This window comes from Budorcas taxicolor, chromosome 6, assembly GCF_023091745.1.
Source record: "Budorcas taxicolor isolate Tak-1 chromosome 6, Takin1.1, whole genome shotgun sequence".
In the NCBI taxonomy this organism is placed as follows: Eukaryota; Metazoa; Chordata; class Mammalia; order Artiodactyla; family Bovidae; genus Budorcas; species Budorcas taxicolor.
The window spans coordinates 68,670,092-68,691,985 of NC_068915.1; the positions used below are offsets into that span (position 1 = coordinate 68,670,092).

General features: G+C 40.7%; 1 protein-coding gene across 1 annotated transcript in view; it reads right to left on the reverse strand.

The window, feature by feature from the left end:
* The window catches only part of USP46 (ubiquitin specific peptidase 46), a 71,212-nt gene that overhangs the window by 19,949 nt on the left and 29,369 nt on the right, over positions 1–21,894 (reverse strand). Inside the window, exons 3-5 of the mRNA XM_052642029.1 lie at positions 20,575–20,788; positions 18,826–19,055; positions 4,980–5,056 (exon numbers count right to left, since the gene is read on the reverse strand). Coding sequence (XP_052497989.1) covers positions 4,980–5,056; positions 18,826–19,055; positions 20,575–20,788 — 521 coding nt within the window. The remainder of the gene's footprint in view (positions 1–4,979; positions 5,057–18,825; positions 19,056–20,574; positions 20,789–21,894) is intronic.

The following is a 21,894-nucleotide window of genomic DNA, read 5'->3' on the forward strand; positions in this document are numbered from 1 at the left end:
GGGAGAGGGGTTCAGGATGGGGAACACATGTACACCCATGGCAGATCCATGTCAATGTATGGCAAAACCAGTACAATGTTATCAAGTAAAAAAAAAAAAAATTCTCAAGCTAAGGAGGTCTCTCAATAATTTCATGTTATGATGCACATTTAAAAAATAGTGGCAAAAGAAAAACAAGAACAAAACAAACAACAACAACAAAAATAGTGCCACATAGAAAGGAGATGGGGTACACTGACACAGCTGCTTTGCCAGCAGCCCCAGGCTCTGCCTGGTAGTTGAGGGCATCTACACACACCTGTAACCCATCTTCCATGGTATATAAGCTAGGAAGCTTTGTTCTAGAATCTATAGCAGTGGTTCACTCGGCTGCTCATCAGAATCACCAGGGGAGCTTTCAAAACAATCTCAGTCCTCCATCACTCTGTCCCAAGCCAAGTTACACGAGAATGTCTCCAAGAACCAGAGGCACCACTGTTCTTAAAACTCCCTAGGTGGTTCCAATATGCTCGGTGGGCTGAGAGCCACTGTCCCCAGTGCTTTGCAAATACGAACATGTATGGGAGTCATCTGGAAATCTTGTCCAAGTGCAGGCACGGACTCGTGCACTCATTCTTGAAGGAGACCAGAGATTCTGCCCTACTAATGACCCAGGTAATGTCAACGGCACTAGCCCGCAGACCCCTATTCGAGTAGCAAAGATCTAGGGCAGCAGTTGTCAAACTCTGGCGGTATCAAAACCATCTGGAAACTTAAGGAATAGTAGATGCCCAGGCTCACAGAAGTTAAATATCACCTGCTGCTGCTGCTGCTAAGTCGCTTCAGTCATGTCCGACTCTGTGTGACCCCACAGACGGCAGCCCACTAGGCTCCCCCGTCCCTGGGATTCTCCAGGCAAGAACACTGGAGTGGGTTGCCATTTCCTTCTCCAATGCAGGAAAGTGAAAAGTGAAAGTAAAGTCGCTCAGTCGTGCCCGACTCTTAGCGACCCCATGGACTGCAGCCCACCAGGCTCCTTCATCCATGGGATTTTCCAGGCAAGAGTACTGGAGAGGGGTGCCATTAGGCCTCCATTTTTACCAACTTCCCCAGATGATTCTGATATGCTCCAAAGTTTGAGAACTACTGACTCAAGTGTTCAAGAAGGTTAAGAAAAAGAAATCCACAAGAAAGATGTGTCAGATATTAGCAAATACCATATATGAGAAATAGCCAAAACTAAGACACAAGCCAGATAAACAGAGAAACTGACAGATAAGCATATGGCAAGAGATTTGTGATAGAGTTCCATATAAACTTGGCACAGCGAAGTTTCCAAAATGAAAAGACATTTTTTTAAAAAGGAAGAGTAATTTTAAAATACAGCTTTGGGAGAACTAAAAAACGCTGACCTCCCTGGCCCTGGGAGAATGGGCATTTTTAATGAGAGGAGGACAGAGGAAGAGGAGAGTGGTGCCAGAGCACGGAGCCCTTTGAGGAGAAAGGTAGGTTTCTGTGCAGGAGCCACAGGGAGGGACTAGGCCCTGAAGTGAAAGATAAAAAATACCCAAAAGGACAGGGGGGTAAGATAAACACGTATTTTAAGTTTTTGCCTGAGGCCATCCCTCAACTTTTCAAAAGAAAAAGAAGTTTCTCAGTCAAAAGAAAAAGAAGTTTCTCAGTATCCTCCTATGATGCAGATGGCTCACTCTGCCTGCCTAAGACACAGGGCTGAGATGCGAAATATCAGAAGTATAGCTCAGCTGCAATATGGCTTTAATGGCTTCTCTAAACCTGTTTCCTGAATTAACCACTATTTATATCATCATTTCTCTGGGATAAAAGTTCACTGAAAACACGTTGTAATTGATCACCTAAAGCCCTTCTGGACGAAGGTGGCAGAAGTCTTAACGTTTAAATCCTACAATTTTAGCTTGATTTTTAACTATTTTCAATATCAAAATAAATGATAAGGATATCACACCAGAAGAGATATGCAGGCATGATGTTAAAGAAGACAACTCATAATTCTAGTTTGAAAAATAAATCCTCAAGAATGCAAAGCACATTAAGCCATGAAAGGGGCCAAAAAAGATCATGATCATTCCTTCTTTTTTGTCTCAAACAGAAAAAGTTAACGGATCAGCTGGCATCATTTATTTCCTGGAACTCTCTCCTGCACTTTGTTCCTCTGGGAGAGGCAGGAAAGCTGCCACCCCTGCCCCAGAACTCTCAGTGGTGAACAGCAACACCTGGCAGGCTTCTCTCTGTTGGGGAGGTGAGCTCTTAGGCGTCGATGAAGGCAGGTCCAGGTAAGTCAGCCAATGTCTATTTTCAGGATGATGTACTAAGGGGGAGGGGCAGGCCCTTCAGGAATATCAGCCTGGACAATCAGATGAGAATCTGATGTTGTTTAAAATGTATTGTGAGGCTATTCTGTACCTACCCATTCCGGCTTTAAGGCCTCCAAATGTCTCGAGCCTGCCTTCATCAGGTATGCATTGCCAATGTATATATTTCCTCCAGAAAAAAAAAGTGGGGGGACTTAGTTCTGGGTTACATTTGTCTGTAACAAGGCTCCCCAATGGTTGAAATTCTTAGCTGGTCTCAAAGCTACAGCCACTGCCATCTGCCCTCCTGAACAGCCCAGGAATTTCTTAGAAGGGAGGGGAAGCAGCCAGCCTCCTAGCTCCCCTTCTCCAAGGGGAATGGGCAGGTAATATCCTTTCTTCTGCTCCCTCACCTATGACCAGCTCTGGCATAACTTTATAGTGTTTTCACCTCCTTGTGATCACAAAACCCTGAGGAAATCAAAACTGGCTTCTTTTCACAGGAATATTAAGAGCCTATGCCAAAAACAGAACCAATCAGAAGAAACAAAAAAAGCTATCCTGGCCTGCAAAATGCTTTGCAAACGGAGACCATAAACGTGTCCTGGACACCTGGACCCAAGGCATCTGGAGACAAGCGATGAAATGCCAGACCAGCAGGAGGTGCTGAAGTAACTTGGTGGGGACAGGGGAAGGCTCAGCCTCCTGGGAATTAGAGAGTAACCAGCCCCCAGCTCACACAATACATGATACCCAGATGAACTGGGACGTTCTGCCAGGTTGGAGCTGGTGCCTCTACCATGAAAAATGACTTTCTAACAGTCGACGGCCACAGCAAGTCCCTTTAATCTAAAGAGTTCTGAGTAACCTGAACTCCTGATAGAACAATTCTGTCACACAATGCCCACTGATAAAGATCAACAGGGCTTGAAAGAGAAAGACAAATACCATATGGTATCACTTATGTGTAGAATCTAAAATGTGACAGAAATGAGCTCATCTATGAAACAGACTCACAGACACAGAGAATAACAGACTTGCGGTCACTGGGGGGTGTGGGTAGGGGGTGGAGGATTAGGAGTTAGGGGTTAGCAGATGCAAACCATTAAATACAGAATGGATGAACAAGTTCCTACTATACAGCACAGGGAACTATATTCAATATCCTGTGACAAACCAAAAAAGAATGCATATATAAGTATAACTGAATTACCCTGAGGTATAGCAGAGATTAACACCACACTGTAAATCAACTATCCTTAAATAGAATAAACTTTTTTAAAATAAATGAATAAAAACCAACAATGCCCTGAGCTGATAAGGCATTCTAAGCAATGGGAAGGGCCACCCAGACCACCTGGCCTGCACCCCCACTACCAGCCACTCTCTAGACGTGTTTAATGTCCTGCAAAGCACCAATTCCTGTCTGTGGACTCCCACTAGACTGTAAGTGCCACGAGATACACACCTGATGCTAGCTAGCCCTTGACCTCCGGTGTACAGAAGAGCGGGGCTAATTGTGAATTAAAAGGAGGAGAAAGCAGTGAGGACAGGACAGTGAATTGTGTCTCCACAGAGTATTAAAAAGCAGAGACATCACTTTGTCAACAAAGGTCCGTACAGTCAAAGCTATGGTTTTTCCAGCAGCCATATACAATAAGAGTTGGAACATAAAGAAGGCTGAGTGGCGAAGAATTTATGATTTCAGCATCAATTGTGGTGTTGGGAAGATGCTTGAGAGTCCTTTGGACTGCAAGGAGATCAAACCAGTCAATCCTAAAGGAAATCAACCATGGATATTCATTGGAAGGACTGATGCTGAAGCTCTAATACTCTGGCCACCTGATGCAAACAGTTGACTCATTGGAAAAGACCCTGATGCTGGCAAAGACTGAAGGCAGGAGAAGGGGGCAACAGAGGATGAGATGATTATACAGCATCACTGACTCAAGGACATAATTTGAACAAATTATGAGAGAGCGCTGAAGGACAGGGAAGCGAGGTGAGCTGCAGCCTATGGGGTCACAAAGAATCAGATACAATTTAGCAACTGAACAACAACAAATCAACTCTGAGCACATTTTCAACCACAAGTCAAAACACAATATCTGCAGGAACCCTGGGCCTGTGTTACTCTTACATTCAGGGAACCTTACCTCCCCTCAACCCTAATTAGGAGAAAGCCTTCTTCCATGAATGAGCTCTACACAATGCTGCGAGATAGAGGAAAAGGTAATGCCCTCATTGGTTCTCAGTTCAAAAGTACGTAATTTTTAAAATCAAAGACTAGATTAGCTTAGAAAAAGAAAGGAATGGTAGGCATCAGTAGCATTTTTCAACTTAATTGTGTGACTGTGATTGGGTGTGTCTGTGTGTGTGGAGAGGCAGATGAGGGCCCAAAGCACACATCTGTATTAAAGATTAAAACCTTATTTTTAAAGTTAATGACTAAAGACTTCCACTTGATCCCCTCACTCCTCAGCAGGACTCTTCTCTAGACAACATATACTTATTTCTAATCTCTCTTGGGAAAGAAGAAATAGAAAATAATAGGATTACACTGGTTTAACAGAAAGGAAGATTATCTTCTGAAGAAATACAGGAAATTTTCCCCCATGACTTATTAGCCTCATCAAAAACTCAGACCACAGTCAGAATTCATGAGGTTACCTTAGACAGTGGGTAATAGATGTGTTCTGCTCCACATCAACAGAAAGGTCAAGAAAATCTTCATCTTTGCTGCTAACCTGAAGCAAAAAAGGGAGGAAGTATTAGGTATAAAGTACATAATAGACAAGCAGGTATAATTTTGAATACTTACAGAGAACTAAAACCTGTAACTGCAGTTAAAGGCAGGTGGGACTTTGTATATTCACTGGCAACAGGTTAACCTTGAAAACAATCCCAAACAAGAGAAACTCGAAATTCTTAGGAAACTCTAAACCTAACCTGTATCCCAGCTTTGACTCAGGCTTTTCACAATTATAACTCAACCAGATTTCTCTTCCTGTCCTTTCACTTCCCCCACTGTTTCAAAGCAAGAAGTATCAGACAGGTATCCTTACAGCTCACCCTGGCAGAATGGTTAACAATGGAAACAGAAAAATGAGAAGAGCCTTATAAACCTACTGCTCAGATGACTGCCCTCCATTAAGCTGTCTGCACTTCCTGCCAGTGCCCTGAAATCACTCCCTTCCTCTGGTGTCTCGTCATTCAAACTGTATGTGGGGCTGGGGAGCTGAAAGTGCTATGGGCTGGAGGGTCACCCTACCTGCACACATAGCTGTTCTCTGGCCCAGCAAATGCCATCCTGCCGAACGCCCATTGCTGTCTGGGGTACCACCCAGACCTGGACTTGGGGCTTGGGCTGCTTTGCTTGCTAAGTCACTTCACTCATGTCTGACTCTTTGTGATCCCATGGACTATAACCTGCCAGGCTCCTCTGTCCGTGGGATTTTCCAGGCAAGAATACTGGAGTGGGTTGCCATGCCTTCCTCCAGAGGATCTTCCCGACCCAGGGACTGAACCCACATCTCTAATTTCTCCTGTGCTGGCTGAGTCGATCATCAGTCCCGACTGTTTCTCAGCCTGCACGGCTAACACCACACCACTTCTGAGTCTGTACTTAATGAAGCTCACCAGCTAGCCTAGCATTTCACCATCTTGGAGTAGGAGGGACAAACTAGCCCAGCAGCAAATTTAAGATGCCCAGTAACCTGGCAGCAAACAAAAATAATACACCTATAAATATGACAACTATCCTAGGAGCCAGTACTCCAACATTCAGAGATGTGGACACAATCCTTCATGCTTTTATTACCACACCGAAGAATGGGTACTGGCAGTTGCCCAGCTCCATATCCTGTCTCTGCTACTTACAGTGGACGACTTTAGCTACTCTGTACCTCAGTTTCCTCATCTGTGAAGTGGGAGCAGTAAAAGTAGCTATTTCATAAGGTTGCTATGAGAATGAAATAAACTAATACATGTAAAGTGCTTTAAGAAGTCAGTACTTAACAAATCCAGGAGGGGCAAAATATTTTAAATGGCCTAAAATGGTCAAATAGTTGGGAATAGGTTACTATGTTGTGGGCATAATATTACATGAAATACGAGACTCCTCTCCTGCACTTCCACCACCATGAGAAAGGTAATCCAGGCTGGCCCAGTGACTGTTCCCCTGAAGAAGATGAGAGCCCACAGAGGAGAGTGGTTCTCACTAAGGTGTCCTGGTCAAGCCCAGACTAGAGCTCAACCCCCACCAGCCTGTGGATACATGTGTGAGACAGCTGAGATGCAGACCAACAGGTTTGGGCAAGGCCAACTGGATCAGGCAACTCCCCACCAACCCAAGGCTGCAGAATTATAGTGGAAAAAAAACCAGAGTTGATTTAAGCCTCAGAGTTTTGGGGAAGTCTAACAAAGCAACAAATAACCAACAGGCATTCGTCCTTTCATTGCACCTGGCAGATAGTGTGTTTTTTATAATTTGAAGATTTGTGGCAACTGTGTGTCAGGCAAGTCTATCGGTAACAGCATTTGCTCACTTCATGTCTCTGTGTCACATTTTGGTAATTTTTGCAACATTGAAAATTTTTTAATTATTATGTCTTATGGTGATCTATAATCAGTGATCTTTGATGTTACTACTATGGCTTACTGAAGGTTCAAATGATGATTATCATTTTTTAGATTTAAGTATTTTTTAATTAAGGTATATAGTGAAGTGAAGTGAAGTCGCTCAGTCGTGTCCGACTCTTTGCGACCCCATAGACTGTAGTCTACCAGGCTCCTCTATCCATGGGATTTTCCAGGCAATAGTACTGGAGTGGGTTGCCATTTCCTTCTCCAAGGGATCTTCCCAACCCAGGGCTCAAACCCGGGTCTCCTGCATTGTAGACAGACGCTTTACCATCTGAGCCACCAGGGAAGTCCAATTAAGGTATATACATTTTTTAAATGCAATGCTATTGTACACTTAAAAGACTACAATATAGTGTAAAAATAACTTTCACATGCACTGGGAAACCAAAAAATTTGTGTGACTTGCCTCTTTGTAATATTCACTTTACTGCAGTGATAGGAAACCAAACTCACAATACCTCCAAGGTATGTCTGTATATACTTTTTATTTTTATTCATTTATTGTCAGTTTCCCCCTTACTAAAATGAAAGTTTGAAAGACTGGCTTCAGTAATGACTAAGATCCTGTCTTCCGGCACTCCTCCAGAAAACTATAAACTCAGATAAAGCAACAGAGAAGAAACAAAGACAGACAGATGGGTGGTCCACATTTGGGAGGAAGAAGAGTTGCAAAGGATGAATTCATAGTTTCACAGCCTTTAGCTGGGGATTCATGGGGCGAAAATGCAATCTTTCTGGTTTAGGAGTCAGAAAAACCAACCTGGGAAACCATGTCCACTAAGAAGGGAAAAAATCTGAGAAGGTATTCCCAACTCTGTCTGCCCACATCTCTGGCTGACCCCTGAGCCATGCTCACACAGAGTACAGTCACAGCAACACGGCTGGAGACAAGAGGGCTGACCCAAGAGCCAAACTGCTGCCTAAGAAACAGAGTCTGCGGTTTGAGTCCAACCAATACAACTACCTGCTAAAACTGAAGAAACTCATTGAAGAAAAGTAGCAGAACCCAGAGACACTCAAACTTAACATTCTCAGTGTCCTAGATATGATCCAAATTTACAATATGTGAAGAATCAGGAAAATGGAAGATATTCTTAAATAAAAGAAAATAACTGAGACCAATCCTGGGATGCCCCAGATGTTGGAAGTAACAAACAATGATTCTAAAGAAGCTATTGTAATTTTCTTCAATAAAGTGAAATATAATATATTCACAGTGAACCAAAACATAAGACAGCAGAGAAATAGAAACAAACAAAAAAAGAATCAAATGGAAATTCCAGAACTAAAAAATTAATATACTGTTGGACTTATCAGAGATCTGGAGAGAGATCAGTGGATCTGAAGACAGAACTTTAGAAATTATCCAATGAGAATAAAGAAAGAAAAAAGACTGAAATAAAAATTAATAGATACTCAATAAACCTGTTAGAAAATATCATAAACTAACAGGAGTCCCAGAAGGGGAGGAGAGAGAATAGGGCAGAAAAACTATTTGAAAAATAATGGCTGAATATTCCCTAAATTCAGTGAAAGATATAGATTGAAGATACTCAACAAGAATCAAGCAGGATAAATACAAAGAAGGCCGGCCAAGGTCAAACTATTGAAAGCCAAAGGTGAAAAAGCAAATCTTAAAAACATGTAGAGAGAAATGACACATTACAGGGAGTTCCCTGGTGATCTAATGATTGGAATTCTGGGCTTTTGTGACTGTGGCCCGGATTCAAATCCTGGTTGGGGAATGGAGATCCCACAATAAACTTTTTTTTTTTTTTTTTTTTTTTTTTTTTCAAAAAATGACACATTACCAGAGAATGATTTCACTGGACGCTGGTCTCTCATCAAAAACTCAAGGGCTGGAAGACACTGAACTTCTTTAGTGTGCTAAAGGAAAAACTATCAGAACAGAATTCCGGTATCTGATAAATATATCCTTCAAGAATGAAGACCAAAAAATGAACAGAATTCATTATTAACAGAACTGCACCACAAGAAAGGTTAAAGAAAATTCTTTAAACCAAAAGGAAAAGTTACCAGATGGAAATCCAGATCCTCAAGAAGAAATGAAAAGCATCGAAAATGGGAACTGTGATTTTGTCTTGTGGGGGTTATAATATGTGTAAATGTAATACATATAATTACAGCACAAAAGACAAGGAAGGTTGGGGTGGAAGGAATAGGCACCTACACAGTTATGAGTTAACTATGTTTTATGCGAAATTTAACATTAGTATTAGGTTGGTGCAAAACTAATTGTGGTTTTGCAACATTGAAATTTGCCATCTGATATTAGAATATGTTTTACAATAAAAGTGGTTATGTCATACATCATTTTAAAACACATTTCTCACTTTGTTTTTTGCTAATGATTTATTACTTGCTGTTCATTTTATATTTATTTTAGACTATGGAAATGACGTTAGACAAAAAGCAAATTCAAGCGATTTTCTTCTTTGAGTTCAAAATGGGTCATAAAGCAGCAGAGATTAACTTCCAACATCAACATGTTTGGTCCAGGAACAGCTAACGGACGTACAGTGCAGTGGTGGTTCAAGAAGTTTTGCAAAGGAGACGAGAGCCTTGAAGATTAGCAGTGCAGTGACCAGGCATTGGAAGTTGATAATGACAAACTGAGAGACATCATCGAAGCTGATCCTCTTATAATTACAGAAGTTGCCAAAGAACTCAATGTTGATCTATTCTATGGTTGTTCGGCATTTGAAGCAAATTGGAAAGGTGAATAAGCTTGATTAAGTGAATGTTTCATGTGTTAGTCACTCAGTCATACCTGACTCTTTGCGACCCCATGGACTGTAGCCTGCCAGGCTCCTCTGTCCATGGGATTCTCCAGGCAAGAATAGTGGAGTGGGTTGCCATTCCCTCCTCCAGGGGATCTTCCTGACCCACGAATTGAACCTGGGTCTCCTGCACTGCAGCTGATTCTTTACCATCTCAGCCATCAGGGAAGCCCTGAATGCCTGATGAGATGACTGCAAATCAAAAAAAATTGTCGTTTTCATGTGTCATCTTTTCTTATTCTACGCAACTGCAACGAACCATTTCTTGATTGGATTGTGGCACTGGATGAAAAGTGGATTTTATACAATAACTGGCGATGGCCAGCTCAGAGGCTGAACTGAGAAGCAGCTCCAAAGCACACTTCCCAAAGCCAAACTTGCACCAAAAAAAGGTCATGGTCACTGGTAGTCTGCTGACTGTCGGATCCACTACAGCTGTCTGAATCCCAGTGAAACCATTATATCTGAGAAGCGTGCTCAGCAAATTGATGAGATGCACTGAGAACTGCAGCACCTTGCACCCAGCAGTGGTCAACAGGAAGGGCCCAGTTCTTCTCCATGACAACGCCTGACTGCACATCGCACAACCAACACGCCAAAAGTTGAACGAACTGGGCCACAAAGGTTTGCCCCACCCGCCACATTCACCTGACTTCTTGCCAATCAACTACTACTTCTTCAAGCATCTCCACAACATTTGCAGGGAAAACACTTCCACAACCAGCAGGAGGCAGAAAATGTCTCCAAGAGTTCATCAAATCCCAAAGCAGGGATTTTTATGCTAAAGGAATAAACAAACTTATTTCTCATTGGCAAAAATGTGTTGATTGTAACGGCTCCTATTTTGATTAATAAAGATATGTTTGAGCCTAGTTAGAATGATTTAAAATTCACGGTCCAAAACTACAATTACATTTGCACCAACCGAATAACTTTAAGTGGACTGTGCAAAGTATACTATACTCTCCAAAGAAACACTAAGAGAAAAATTAAAATGGAATTATTAAATATAATACATACATATACATGCACAAATAATCCAAAAAGGGGAAAGAAAAAAAAAAATCAGAGAAACAGGAATAGAACTCAGAAGGAAAAATAGAAAATACTAAAATGGAGCATCAAACCCAACCATGTTAATAATTAAACACTTTTTTCAAGTAAAAGTTTTAAGTTGGACTTTTTTTAAAAAGCAAGACCAGTTATATACTGTCCACAAGTATATGTTAAATATAAAGAAATAGATAAGCTAAAAATAAATGGGTGGAAAAGATACACTATGTAAAGAGTTAACATGCATATATAGTGGGCTATTTAATATAAGAAAACAAATTTTAGACAAAATTATAAGTAAAAAAGCTATTTCCTAATAATTGGGTCAATTTACTAGAAAAACATAATACAAAATATAGAAGTCCTTCGTAGAAGTGTGAAAGTGAAAGTCACTCAGTCGTGTCCGAGTCTTTGCAACCCCAAAAACTATATACACTCCTTGGAATTCTCCAGGCCAGAATACTGGAGTGGGTAGCCGTTCCCTTCTCCAGGGAATCTCCCCAACTCAGGGATCGAACCCAGGTCTCCCACATTGCAGATTCTTTACCAGCTGAGCCACCAGGGAAGCCTAAGAATACTGGAGTGAGTAGCTTATCCCTTCTCCAGGGGATCTTCCTGACCCAGGAATCAAACCGGGGTCTCCTGCATTGCAGGCGGGTTTTTTACCAGCTGAGCTACTAGGGAAGCCCTAATTACTTGTAGCAAAGTCTCAAAAATACATGAAGTTGGAACACTTCACCAAGAAAAAAAAGAATGAACCACATACTATAACACAGATACAAAAGAAATCAGATACAAAAGACATTTGTATGATTCTAATTATATGAAATGTTCAAAAAAGGTAAATATCTAAAGACAGAAGTTGATATAATCCCACAAGATGATATCACATTCCCATTCTTGATGCTGCTCAATACAAAGGATCTTATTGGTGTGGTGGAAATGTTTTAAAACTGGATTACGGTTATAGTTGCATAATCCAGCAAATCACCAAAAAATATATATATATATATATTTTGCACTGAATCGATAAATTTTATGGTACATAAACTGCACCTCAACAAAGTTGTTTTTAAAAAGTAAAAAAAATTCATGAAGCAAAAACTGACAGGATTAGAGGGAGAAATAAGACAATCCCACATTATGGTTAGATATTTTAACATTTCTTTCTCAACAAACGACATAAAACCCGGGGGCGGGGGGCAGGCAGAGGAGTTAAGAAAAACACAGACAATCTGAATAACTCTACCAGTCATCATGGCCTACTGATAATTATAGAATACTATACCCAACCATTGCAAAATACAAATTGTGTTTGACTCAACGGTTCTTAATAAGGGAAACTTTGCCTTTCGGGGGATATTTGGCCATGTCTACAGACATCTTTGTTGTGACATCTTTGGGGATGCTACTGGCATCCAGTAGGTAAGCCAAGGATGCAGCTAACCATGCTCAGAGCAGCACCCCACAACAAAGAAACATCGGATCCGAACGGCTAATAGTTCTAAGGTTGAGACACCCTGTTTTCAAGTACATTTACCAAGACAGACACTGTGTTAGGATCCAAAACATGTTACAATAAATTTTAAAAGACTGAAATCATACAGAGTATATTCCTTAACCAAAACAGAATGAAATTGGAAAACATTAAGAAACCTGGGAAAACACCAGGCATTTGAAAATTAAACAACATACTTCTAAGCAATACATGAGTAAAAGGAAAAAAAGACACAAGAGAAATTAGAAAATATTTTGAGCTAGTGACAAAGAAAACATATCAGGATTTGAGAGACGCAACCAGCATTGGTTGCATGCTAAAAGGAAAAAGTATAGCTTTAAACGTGTACGTTAGTAAATAAAAAAGCAGGGACTGTCTTTTCTGTTTGCTTTAACTGCTATATCTCTGGTACATAAAACAATTTCCATTATTTACTAGATTAATATTAATATTCACTAAATAAATGAATACAAAACTGAACAAAAGACTGAACAAATGAAAAGATATCTAAATGCCAACAGTGGCATCTGGGTGGCAGAATTATGGATGATTTACTGTTTATAAATGCCTGTTCCTGATTTTTAAAAACATAATTCATGGGTATTATATTTTTTTAATCAGAAAACTTTTTAAAAACTCAAATGGCTCTTCTTTAAGAGATCATAAAAGGATTCTAGCCAACTGAAATTCACACACAATTTAGATAGTTGTATTAAAGTTCTGGTACTTAAAGGGGGATAAAAACAAAGAAACACTGTCTCCCTTTAGATGCAAATCTTTTCCTCTACTTAATTATTCTAGGGAGAGGGAAGAAAGGTACGCATCTAATTAAAGGACTGGAGAAAGTTATTGTAACTTTCTCAATTCCCAGTGCAAACTGCTTCCAGAATTAAGAGTGAGCAAGCACTGCTCAGGTGGGTCAGCCACGCCAGGGACATCAAAACATGGCACTAACTCTTCCATGGGGATTTTTCTCTCTCCCTCTCCGTCTCAGACTGACATAGTCAAAAGCAGTGAGTGATCAAGCAATTTCCCCCCCCTTTTCTCTCTTCCCAGGAAACTGCCAGAAAATAAAACCATTTTCTTCCCACACAGAAGAATCTCATTCTGGTCTAAGTGAAAACACAGCTTGTCTCCAAGGAAACATATATATCGCTGAGACTCCAATACTCTCAGCAGGTACAGGCTACATCTTATTCTCCTTTCTTCCCTCCTGATTCTGGGCATGGACTTCCTCAGAAACTAATTTTAAAAGAGTGAAAGAGATCCTACTTGCTCTTCTTTTTAATTACAAATTAATAGAACAAATTAATATACAGGGCATACATAAAAAATCAGGAGCTTTGCTAAGTTCCTGAGTAATTAAAATCCTATTCAAATGTGCTTCTAAATTCCCAGCAGCCTTTGCTAGGCTTAGCAGTAAAGGTGACCAGGTGGCAGCTCCATGCTGTTCAGCCAGGAACTGAAAACTGGCTTAGGGGCGATGCCAAGAAGGTGGGCTCAGGCAAAGTGGCAATGACAGCCCACCTGAATCCCAGGAACTCAGCACCATTACTCATCATGCTGAGTGCCCATCCCCCACTGCTCCTCTGTACAGGGCTCAGAAGCTCTGCTGAATCCATTTTAACCTTGGCAAACAGAGCAAGAAGGAGCCTATAACTGGTACTTAATAAAGCAGCTCTTCAGACAAACTTTTGGCTCTAGCAACAGATATAAATGCATTAAAGCCACTGAGAAGCTATGAAAACCACAAATTTGCAAAGCAAAAACTCGGATTAAACAGAAAGGGGGGAAAATTAACAACAACAACAAAATTAAGCTCCAATTGGTGCAGCAAATCTTGTGATCCAAGCAGAGGACAACCAAGGGAGCGCTGAGGCTAGACTAGAAAATCCCATGCCTCAATTCTAAAGTAGCTTGCTCAAGCTCATCTGGAAAATTCAGCACAGGATGAGCCCCTTAAAATGGTCTCCCCAATTCTACTGCAGAATGAAAACCGGCTGTTCTCCATAAACCTTTCCCTTGACATTTGCACTGCAATCCCAGGCAACATTTACAAAGGGTGAGACCCAGAAAAAGACAAAAAACATTGTTGTCTGAAAGCATGAAGACTGGCATAAAAGGTTTTTGCCCAATTGGAGGAACTACCAGCTGAGGCTGCCCAAACAGCGAGGCTCCCCCAGGGGTCAATTTGCTGCTCCAGATCCAGTGTAGTTTAATCCCACTGTGAGCACTCACTAATGGCCTTGGCAATTCTGCCGGAAGCACTCTGAAAAGGCTGCTTGCCCGGGGCAGAGGACAGTACTCAAATGGGGCCCTGTATTTCTCATCCTGTGAAGGAAAACTTTAACTTAAGGTCTTCTTTTACACTAAATTCTCAACATTCTACAATAACAACAATGAAAAAGCCTGCAGACTATGTATTTTCTTAGAAAGTATACGGATTTCTAACAATCAGAGCTTTCTAAAAATGGAAGGTGTCGCCTGGGGAGATTGGGTTCCCTATCACTGGACAGAATCCAGCGGATGCTGATGACCAACTGGCTAGGATGTCACTGGAGGGACTTGGGCACAGGGAGAGAAAGGATTAGGTGACTCCTAGGATCCCAACCAGTTAAAATCTCTAAGAAAATGGAGATGATTATCCAAGTAACTCCAGAGGGGGTAAAAAAAACAAAAACAAAAAAAACTCTTGCCACAAATCTAATCATTGCTATATAACACAGGAAGCCCAGTCTCTCCCTCTATGATGTAGAGGAGTGGGATGGGAGAGGGAAGGGAGGCTCAAGAAGGAGGGGAGATATATATAATTATGACTGATTCACATTGTTGCAGGGCAAAAACCAACACTGTCAAGCAATTATCCTCCATTTAAAAAATAAATTAAAAAAATAAAATTGTGGTGGGGGGGGAAAAGATCCAGGTTTTTCAGAGTGCACCATCCTCCACAAAGACAGTCTCATTGTTTTCTGCAAATGAAGTATAAATGGTTGGAATGGTTGGAATCCCACTGAAACAAACACTATGGCATGATCCAAAAGTTTTGGAGGAATCTTTGGGCACAGGCTTCTGATCCATAGTAAGTGAAAGGTAAAGTAAGTGAAGTCGCTCAGTCATGTCCGACTCTTTGCGACCCCGTGGACTGTAGCCTACCAGGCTCCTTCCTCCATGGGATTCTCCAGGCAAGAATACTGGAGTGGGTTGCCATTTCCTTCTCCAGGGGATCTTCCCAACCCAGGGATCGAACCGGGGTCTCCCGCATTGCGGGCAGACGCTTTAACCTCTGAGCCCCTCCACAAACTAACAGGCTCAGTAACAGCTTCTGCAATACAGCTGTCTGGGGGTGCAACCTTTGTATTTGTTGGGATCAACTGACCTGTTCTTAGACCAAAAAAAAGAAATTACAAATGTGACTGAGCCTATCTGAAAATCCATGCAGAGAATCACAAGATAGATTCAGTAACTGTATTCATTTCAAAGAACCAAAAGGACTAGACAATCTGGGGAGGGTTACCTGGCTAAATGAAGAGATGTGATGACCCACTGTTCTGGTTCTTGTATCATAAGCTCACAGAATACTCTGTCCTCCTTCATAGAATTTTGCAATCATAATTACAAAACTCATTATTTGTTTTGTCATGTCTATCATTCATTCTTAAACTTCCAGAAAGGCAAAGGTCTCACTGCATCCTCAGTGTCTATATCTTTACTTAGTACATGTGAAAAACAGGTGTTTATTGAATAAAAGAATACTTGTCTATACAGCCACTATATTACCAAAGTGAAGATATCTGAGAATAGTGGGTATAGACAAGAAGGTAGAGAAATGAGAATACTTATACATCAGGTGGGAATTTGATATTTTCAAATGAGTTTAATGATAAGCACACCTAATGACCTAACAAATTTACTTCTGTGCATATAGCCTAAAGAAACTAAATTTATGTATACTAGATTATATGTTAGAATGTTCATTGTTCATAGTTGCCCCAAATTGAAAACAACTAAATATCCATCAGCAATAAAATGGATTCATGAATTGTGATATTTTCAGGCAATAATTAATTTAATAGAGAGCAAATGTTTAAGAAGTAATCTCAAATAAATAGCCTGTATCATAAAAATAATAGAGTTGTATAAATACTGACAGGACACTGAGAATGAATGAACTAAAGCATCATGTAACAACACAAATAAATCTCACAAGGGTTAGTGAGGAAAAAAAAACCAGGATGCAAAAGAACACGTATTGTATGATTTCATTCAAACAGAGATCAAAAACAAGGCAAACTGAACCATATGTTTTAAGGAGGCAAAGATAAGTTCTGAGTTCTACCAAACATTCAAAATGTATACAAACTCTCCCAAAGAAAATGGACTATGTATGGATCATGTTTGGATCCTGATTTGAATTAACTAGCTGTTTAAAAAAAAACCAGACATACTCAGAGAAACTTGAACGCTGAGTGAATAATAACCTAAAGAATCATTTTTAGGTGTGATAATGGTATTGTACTAGTGTTTAAAAAAAAATTTTTTTTTCTTACCTTTTATTATCTTTCAGAGATTTATAGCAAAGTAATGAAGAAATGGTGGCTCAGACGGTAAAGCGTCTGTCTACAATGCAGGAGACCCGGGTTCGATCCCTGGGTTGGGAAGATCCCCTGGAGAAGGAAATGGCAATCCACTCCAGGACTACTGCCTGGAAAATCCCATGGACAGAGGAGCCTGGTAGGCTACAGCCCATGTGGTCGCAAAGAGTCGGACATGACTGAGCGACTTCGCTTCACTTCAATGAAGAAATGAGAAATGATGTTATCTAGGACTTCCTTAAAAACAGACCGGTTCAGTGAAGAGGGACATGACAGGAAAGATGATCAAGACGCGTCAGTGTGCTAACAACCATTGACCCCAAGTAATAGACATATGGATTTATTACACATTCTACTTCTATATTCCATTGAATTTTAATGGAATATAAAATATAAAGGAACAGAAGGAGAAAGGGAGGGAGGAGAAATCTCTAGGTAGATAGATAAATATGTGTAGAAAATGTTTTGGCAGGATATATTTCAAAATGTTAAAATGTTTAAGTGGTTATCTCCGGCGAACATGATCACAATTTTTAGAAAATGTTACAAATTTATCATCTCTAGTGGAGATTACTGGTAACTCTTAGTCTCTTTTCGCTTAGCTGTGTTTTCTAATTATTTCTAAAATGAACATATCAGAATGCGTCAAAACTTGTTTAAAAGGATAGAAGACTGCCAAAAAACAAAAAGCCTCCCACTTGAGTTCACATTTCTTAACCATTTCTGGGTCCTAGTCCCCTTGCAGAATCTGATGAAAATCATTCTCTCCCCTAGAAATGCCAATCCTTCAGAATTTTTCAGAACGTGAAACTTTGAGACCCCAAATGAGCCCATACTCTCCATACTGTTAGTAGTTATAATAATAAATAATAAAAGCTGACTTTTACTGCCTACTTGGTACGTGCCAAGCATGGTTTTTAAGTGCTTTCCAAGAGTTAACTCGTTTAAGCCTCCCAGCAGCCCTGGAGCTTCCCTGGTAGCTCAGCTGGTAAGCAATCTGCCTGCAGTGCAGGAGACCCAGGTTTGATTCCAGGGTTGGGACAATCCCCTGGGAAAGGAAATGGCAGCCTACTCTAGTATTCTTACCTGGAAAATCTTATGGGCAGAGGAGCCTGGTGGGCTACAGTTCATGGGGTCACAAGAGTTGGACATGAGTTAGTGACTAAACCAACAACCAGTAATCCTAGGAGATAAGCACTCTCATCACCTCCACTTTACAGACGAGGAGAGTGACGTCAGAGAGGTTGGATAATTTGCATAAGGTCCAAACTTGGCAGCCTACATACAAACTTGGCAGCCTGGTGCTAGAGTTGGGCTTTTATATACCACATCTTGAGGCCACTCATAGAGTTAAATCAAATATATGAAGCCAACATGACCTCCTGAATCACCCTTTGGAAAACATCTTCAAATTCAACGCTAAGTGCCTACTATGTGCCAGACTCACCCAGGCCCTGCAACAGCGCTGTTAGAGATTCATCCCAGACACCCAGCTAACTGCTGGAGAATCAGAAGTTAGGTCTGTCTTCTGAGTTCAAGTTCACCATAGCACAGCTGATTCCCTTTATGCCAGGGAAATGGTCTGTTCTAAGTCACACATGACTTCCTCGTGGCCCAAATCTTTTCAAGATAACTGGCAGAGGTCCAATTCAATAGTTCAATCTTTAGACCCTCAAATTACCCCATGCAGCATAGCGATCTAAGTTTTTGAGATTTTTCCCTCATCACTCTACTTCCACCGGCTGAGGCATCTTAGATGTAAACAAGCTTCCAAAGTTTGCACCTGAGGCTCATACATATGAACAGAACAGTCTGTATACAAGGAAGACAACTGCTAGGTGCTACGATGCCACGCTGCACTCACGCACAACATAGCTCATGCACAAATATGCACAAGCAAGTTACATGAAAGCCCTTGTGATGCTTACAGTTTCACAGTTCAAGCATCGCGTTTCATTGGTGAGCGTTCCCTGAAAAATCTCATGGACCCAGGTGAGTTCTGGTTTATTATTCTCCGCAGGTTCATTCATGTTGCCATTTTTTAATTTTCCATTTTGTTTCTCCTGTTTCTTCTCTTCCTGCAGGATGTCCGCAATAGTGTTTAGTAAATAATTTAAAAACTCGTGGGCGTCCTGCTGCATGTAGTTATCAAAAAGATCTGGAAAGGAGAGGGTTGTTATTTCAGTCTCTGGCTCTTGAAAAGCAAAGGAAATGCTTAATTTTACAAACCATGTTTCAATTTTTATATCAAAAGAATGGACATGTATGGGATCTATTCACCTCTATCTTGCAACTTCAATGGATAAGTTTTTTAAAAAACGTTTTGTTCACTTCTACTTTTTAACACCGAGAACTAAATTTTCCCAATCTCCCTCTGTAAAGTCATCATAAATATATAAAGCTACAAACATTTGTATTTGCTCTACAAAAAAAGAAAAAGAACAGGAAATACTTGACAAGCTCCCTGATAAAATATCAATATTTAATATGATATGACCACCAATGATCAATTATTCACTTTGTAATCTATCCAGAATGACAGGGTCTCTTCCCAAAGATCATATTAAACTCTGGACCAGCCTAGAAGCAGCTTAAATGAAACACATAAGGGAGACGAGAGATATATATACAAGAATGTATCTATCTGATAGCATTCTGAAACCAAATACAGAAGATTCCAGCAGCCCGCTGCTGCTCCCTGCCATAAGGACAAACAATCAAGAGATGAATACAGCTGTGAAACTTCATTATTAATCATGTTCACAAGGGAGACTTGGGAGGGTTCTGCTTCCTTCTCAGATTATTTTTATTCTGCTCTGTATAAACTACAACAACTTCAAAAGACAGCAATCAAATTGAATGAGACTTTAAAAAACAAACATCTGATTATCTGTGCAAGTCTGCTGCAATACGGCTGAAATCTAGGCTAAACACAAGTTGCCATATCAAATATTTCTAGAGTCATAAAATTTACCCATGCACCATGTCGCCCCAAAAAAACCAGATAGAGGGGGAAAAAAGGAAGAAAATCAAGTGACAGCAGGACATTTGTATTATAGAAAAACATCAATTAGCTATCCTTCAACTCTTTTAGACATATAAAAATCAGAGGTATTATTTTTAAAACAGCAGAGGCTCTAATTAGATAATGTGCATCTAGTTTAATCACTTATGACAAGTTTATAAGACAGTACTATTTTATTCAATTACTACATCAACCTATTTATTCCAGTCAGTGTCCTGCCTTGGGCAATTTTCCCTCTTATAATGATCCTACCCAGAAAAAAGTCCTCCGAATGTGGAGCAAATAAAAAGATCATTCCATTTTGGAAGGATAAATTACTTGTGGTTTTTTTTGGCCATGTGGCATGTGGGATCTTAATTCCCTGGCCAGAGATGGAACGCACACCCCCTGCACTGGAAGTGTGCAGTCTTAACCACTGAACCACTAGGGAAGTTCCAATCAGAATTTTTAAGTATATTTTTTTAATCCAATTTTGCTTTATATACCGGGTGGAAAAGAAGAAATATCTTGTATTTAAAAACTGATATTTGAGTAGTTGGCCATACTATTTTCCCATTTAAAAAAAAAGGGGGGGGATTCATTTTGAGGTTACACAGACCTGTTGATTCTCCTTATCTCAGATCTGAAACACATTCGTCTCCATGTTACTCACCATTTTCTTTTCTCAGCCTCGAAATGAACTTCTTTGGTGGGATCACGCCGACCTTCTTCTTCTGCGTGGCGATGCTGTGGAAAAGGTCTGCCAGGCATGTCAACAAGTTCTCTTTCTTTTTTTGCTGGGCCTTGTATGCCAGCACATTCTCCCGGAATGGCCGGCAGAAGTACAGGGCTTGAAGAACGGAGTTACAGTAGCATGTGTTTCCGAACTGCCAAAGGACAGAGGGCCGATTTAAATCAGGGTTCTCTGGACCAGCAAGGAGAGGGAGGGGCCGCCCTTGTGTGAACTGGCCCAGATCCCCTGTGTCACGGGCTGCATGCCGTGGTAGACCAGTAAGCCAGGCCGAACACCAGTGACTATCTGATCGCCAGGGAAATGAATCCTAGTATACACAAGCTGGAGAGCTCGCTAGGCTATAAAAGTCTCTATAAAATTATAAGGAACACTCGGCCTTGGTTTTTAAAAATCTATTGAGACTTTCTGGTGCTCAAAAGAGAGGGTGAAGAAGGAAAAAAAAAATCAACATGATATGGAGACATAGAAAAGCAGCTGGCGACACAAAAGACGTCACACTGCAACACATCAAAACTCCTATGACAGGGACAATAAAAACCCCAATCAGAAAGAAATCCAGCTACTAGGAACCGCTTGCTCAGCTGAAACAGCCTTAACCGAGTGGGGACTTGTTTTAAGTTTGTCTCTTTCAAGGGTTTGGCACTCCTGCTACAGGCTTCAGACTAATCACCTCACTTTGTCCAAAGCAATCTCGTTTCTGCCAAAGTAGCCACTGTCTCAATACAATACCACATAGGTCCTGGTCTCCTGCCACCGTAGCAGGACCCGCAGAGTGACACGTTGCACTTCTCAAAAGCCATGGTTATGATTTAACGAGGCAAAAAGTCATCGTCTCACTGGTTTTCAACTGACTGGATAACCAGTTCTATGGGAGAACACATAGCGGAGACGTTCATTTTAGAGTTGTTCATATGTGCTAAAATAAAGAGGGAAACCATCTAGGACAATTAGAAGATTAATAGCAGATTAGAAAATGCTGTGTAAGATTGAAATGGAACATGAACACCTTCTCAAGCCTGGTTGCTGGCTTGTGTGTCATCTGCCCAAGAGTGAGGCAGATGCACGGCCATCCTTAACGGGACATTTCTTCGTATGCTAAGATAGAACACTTCCTATTTTTATACATTTTAATCTACTTTGACACAATTACGTGATGAGACAAACCCCTTTTTAAAGAGAAGCTGTAACTTTCACGAACTACCATTCGAAGTGAACATGTACAAAACTGGTATTAGGTTT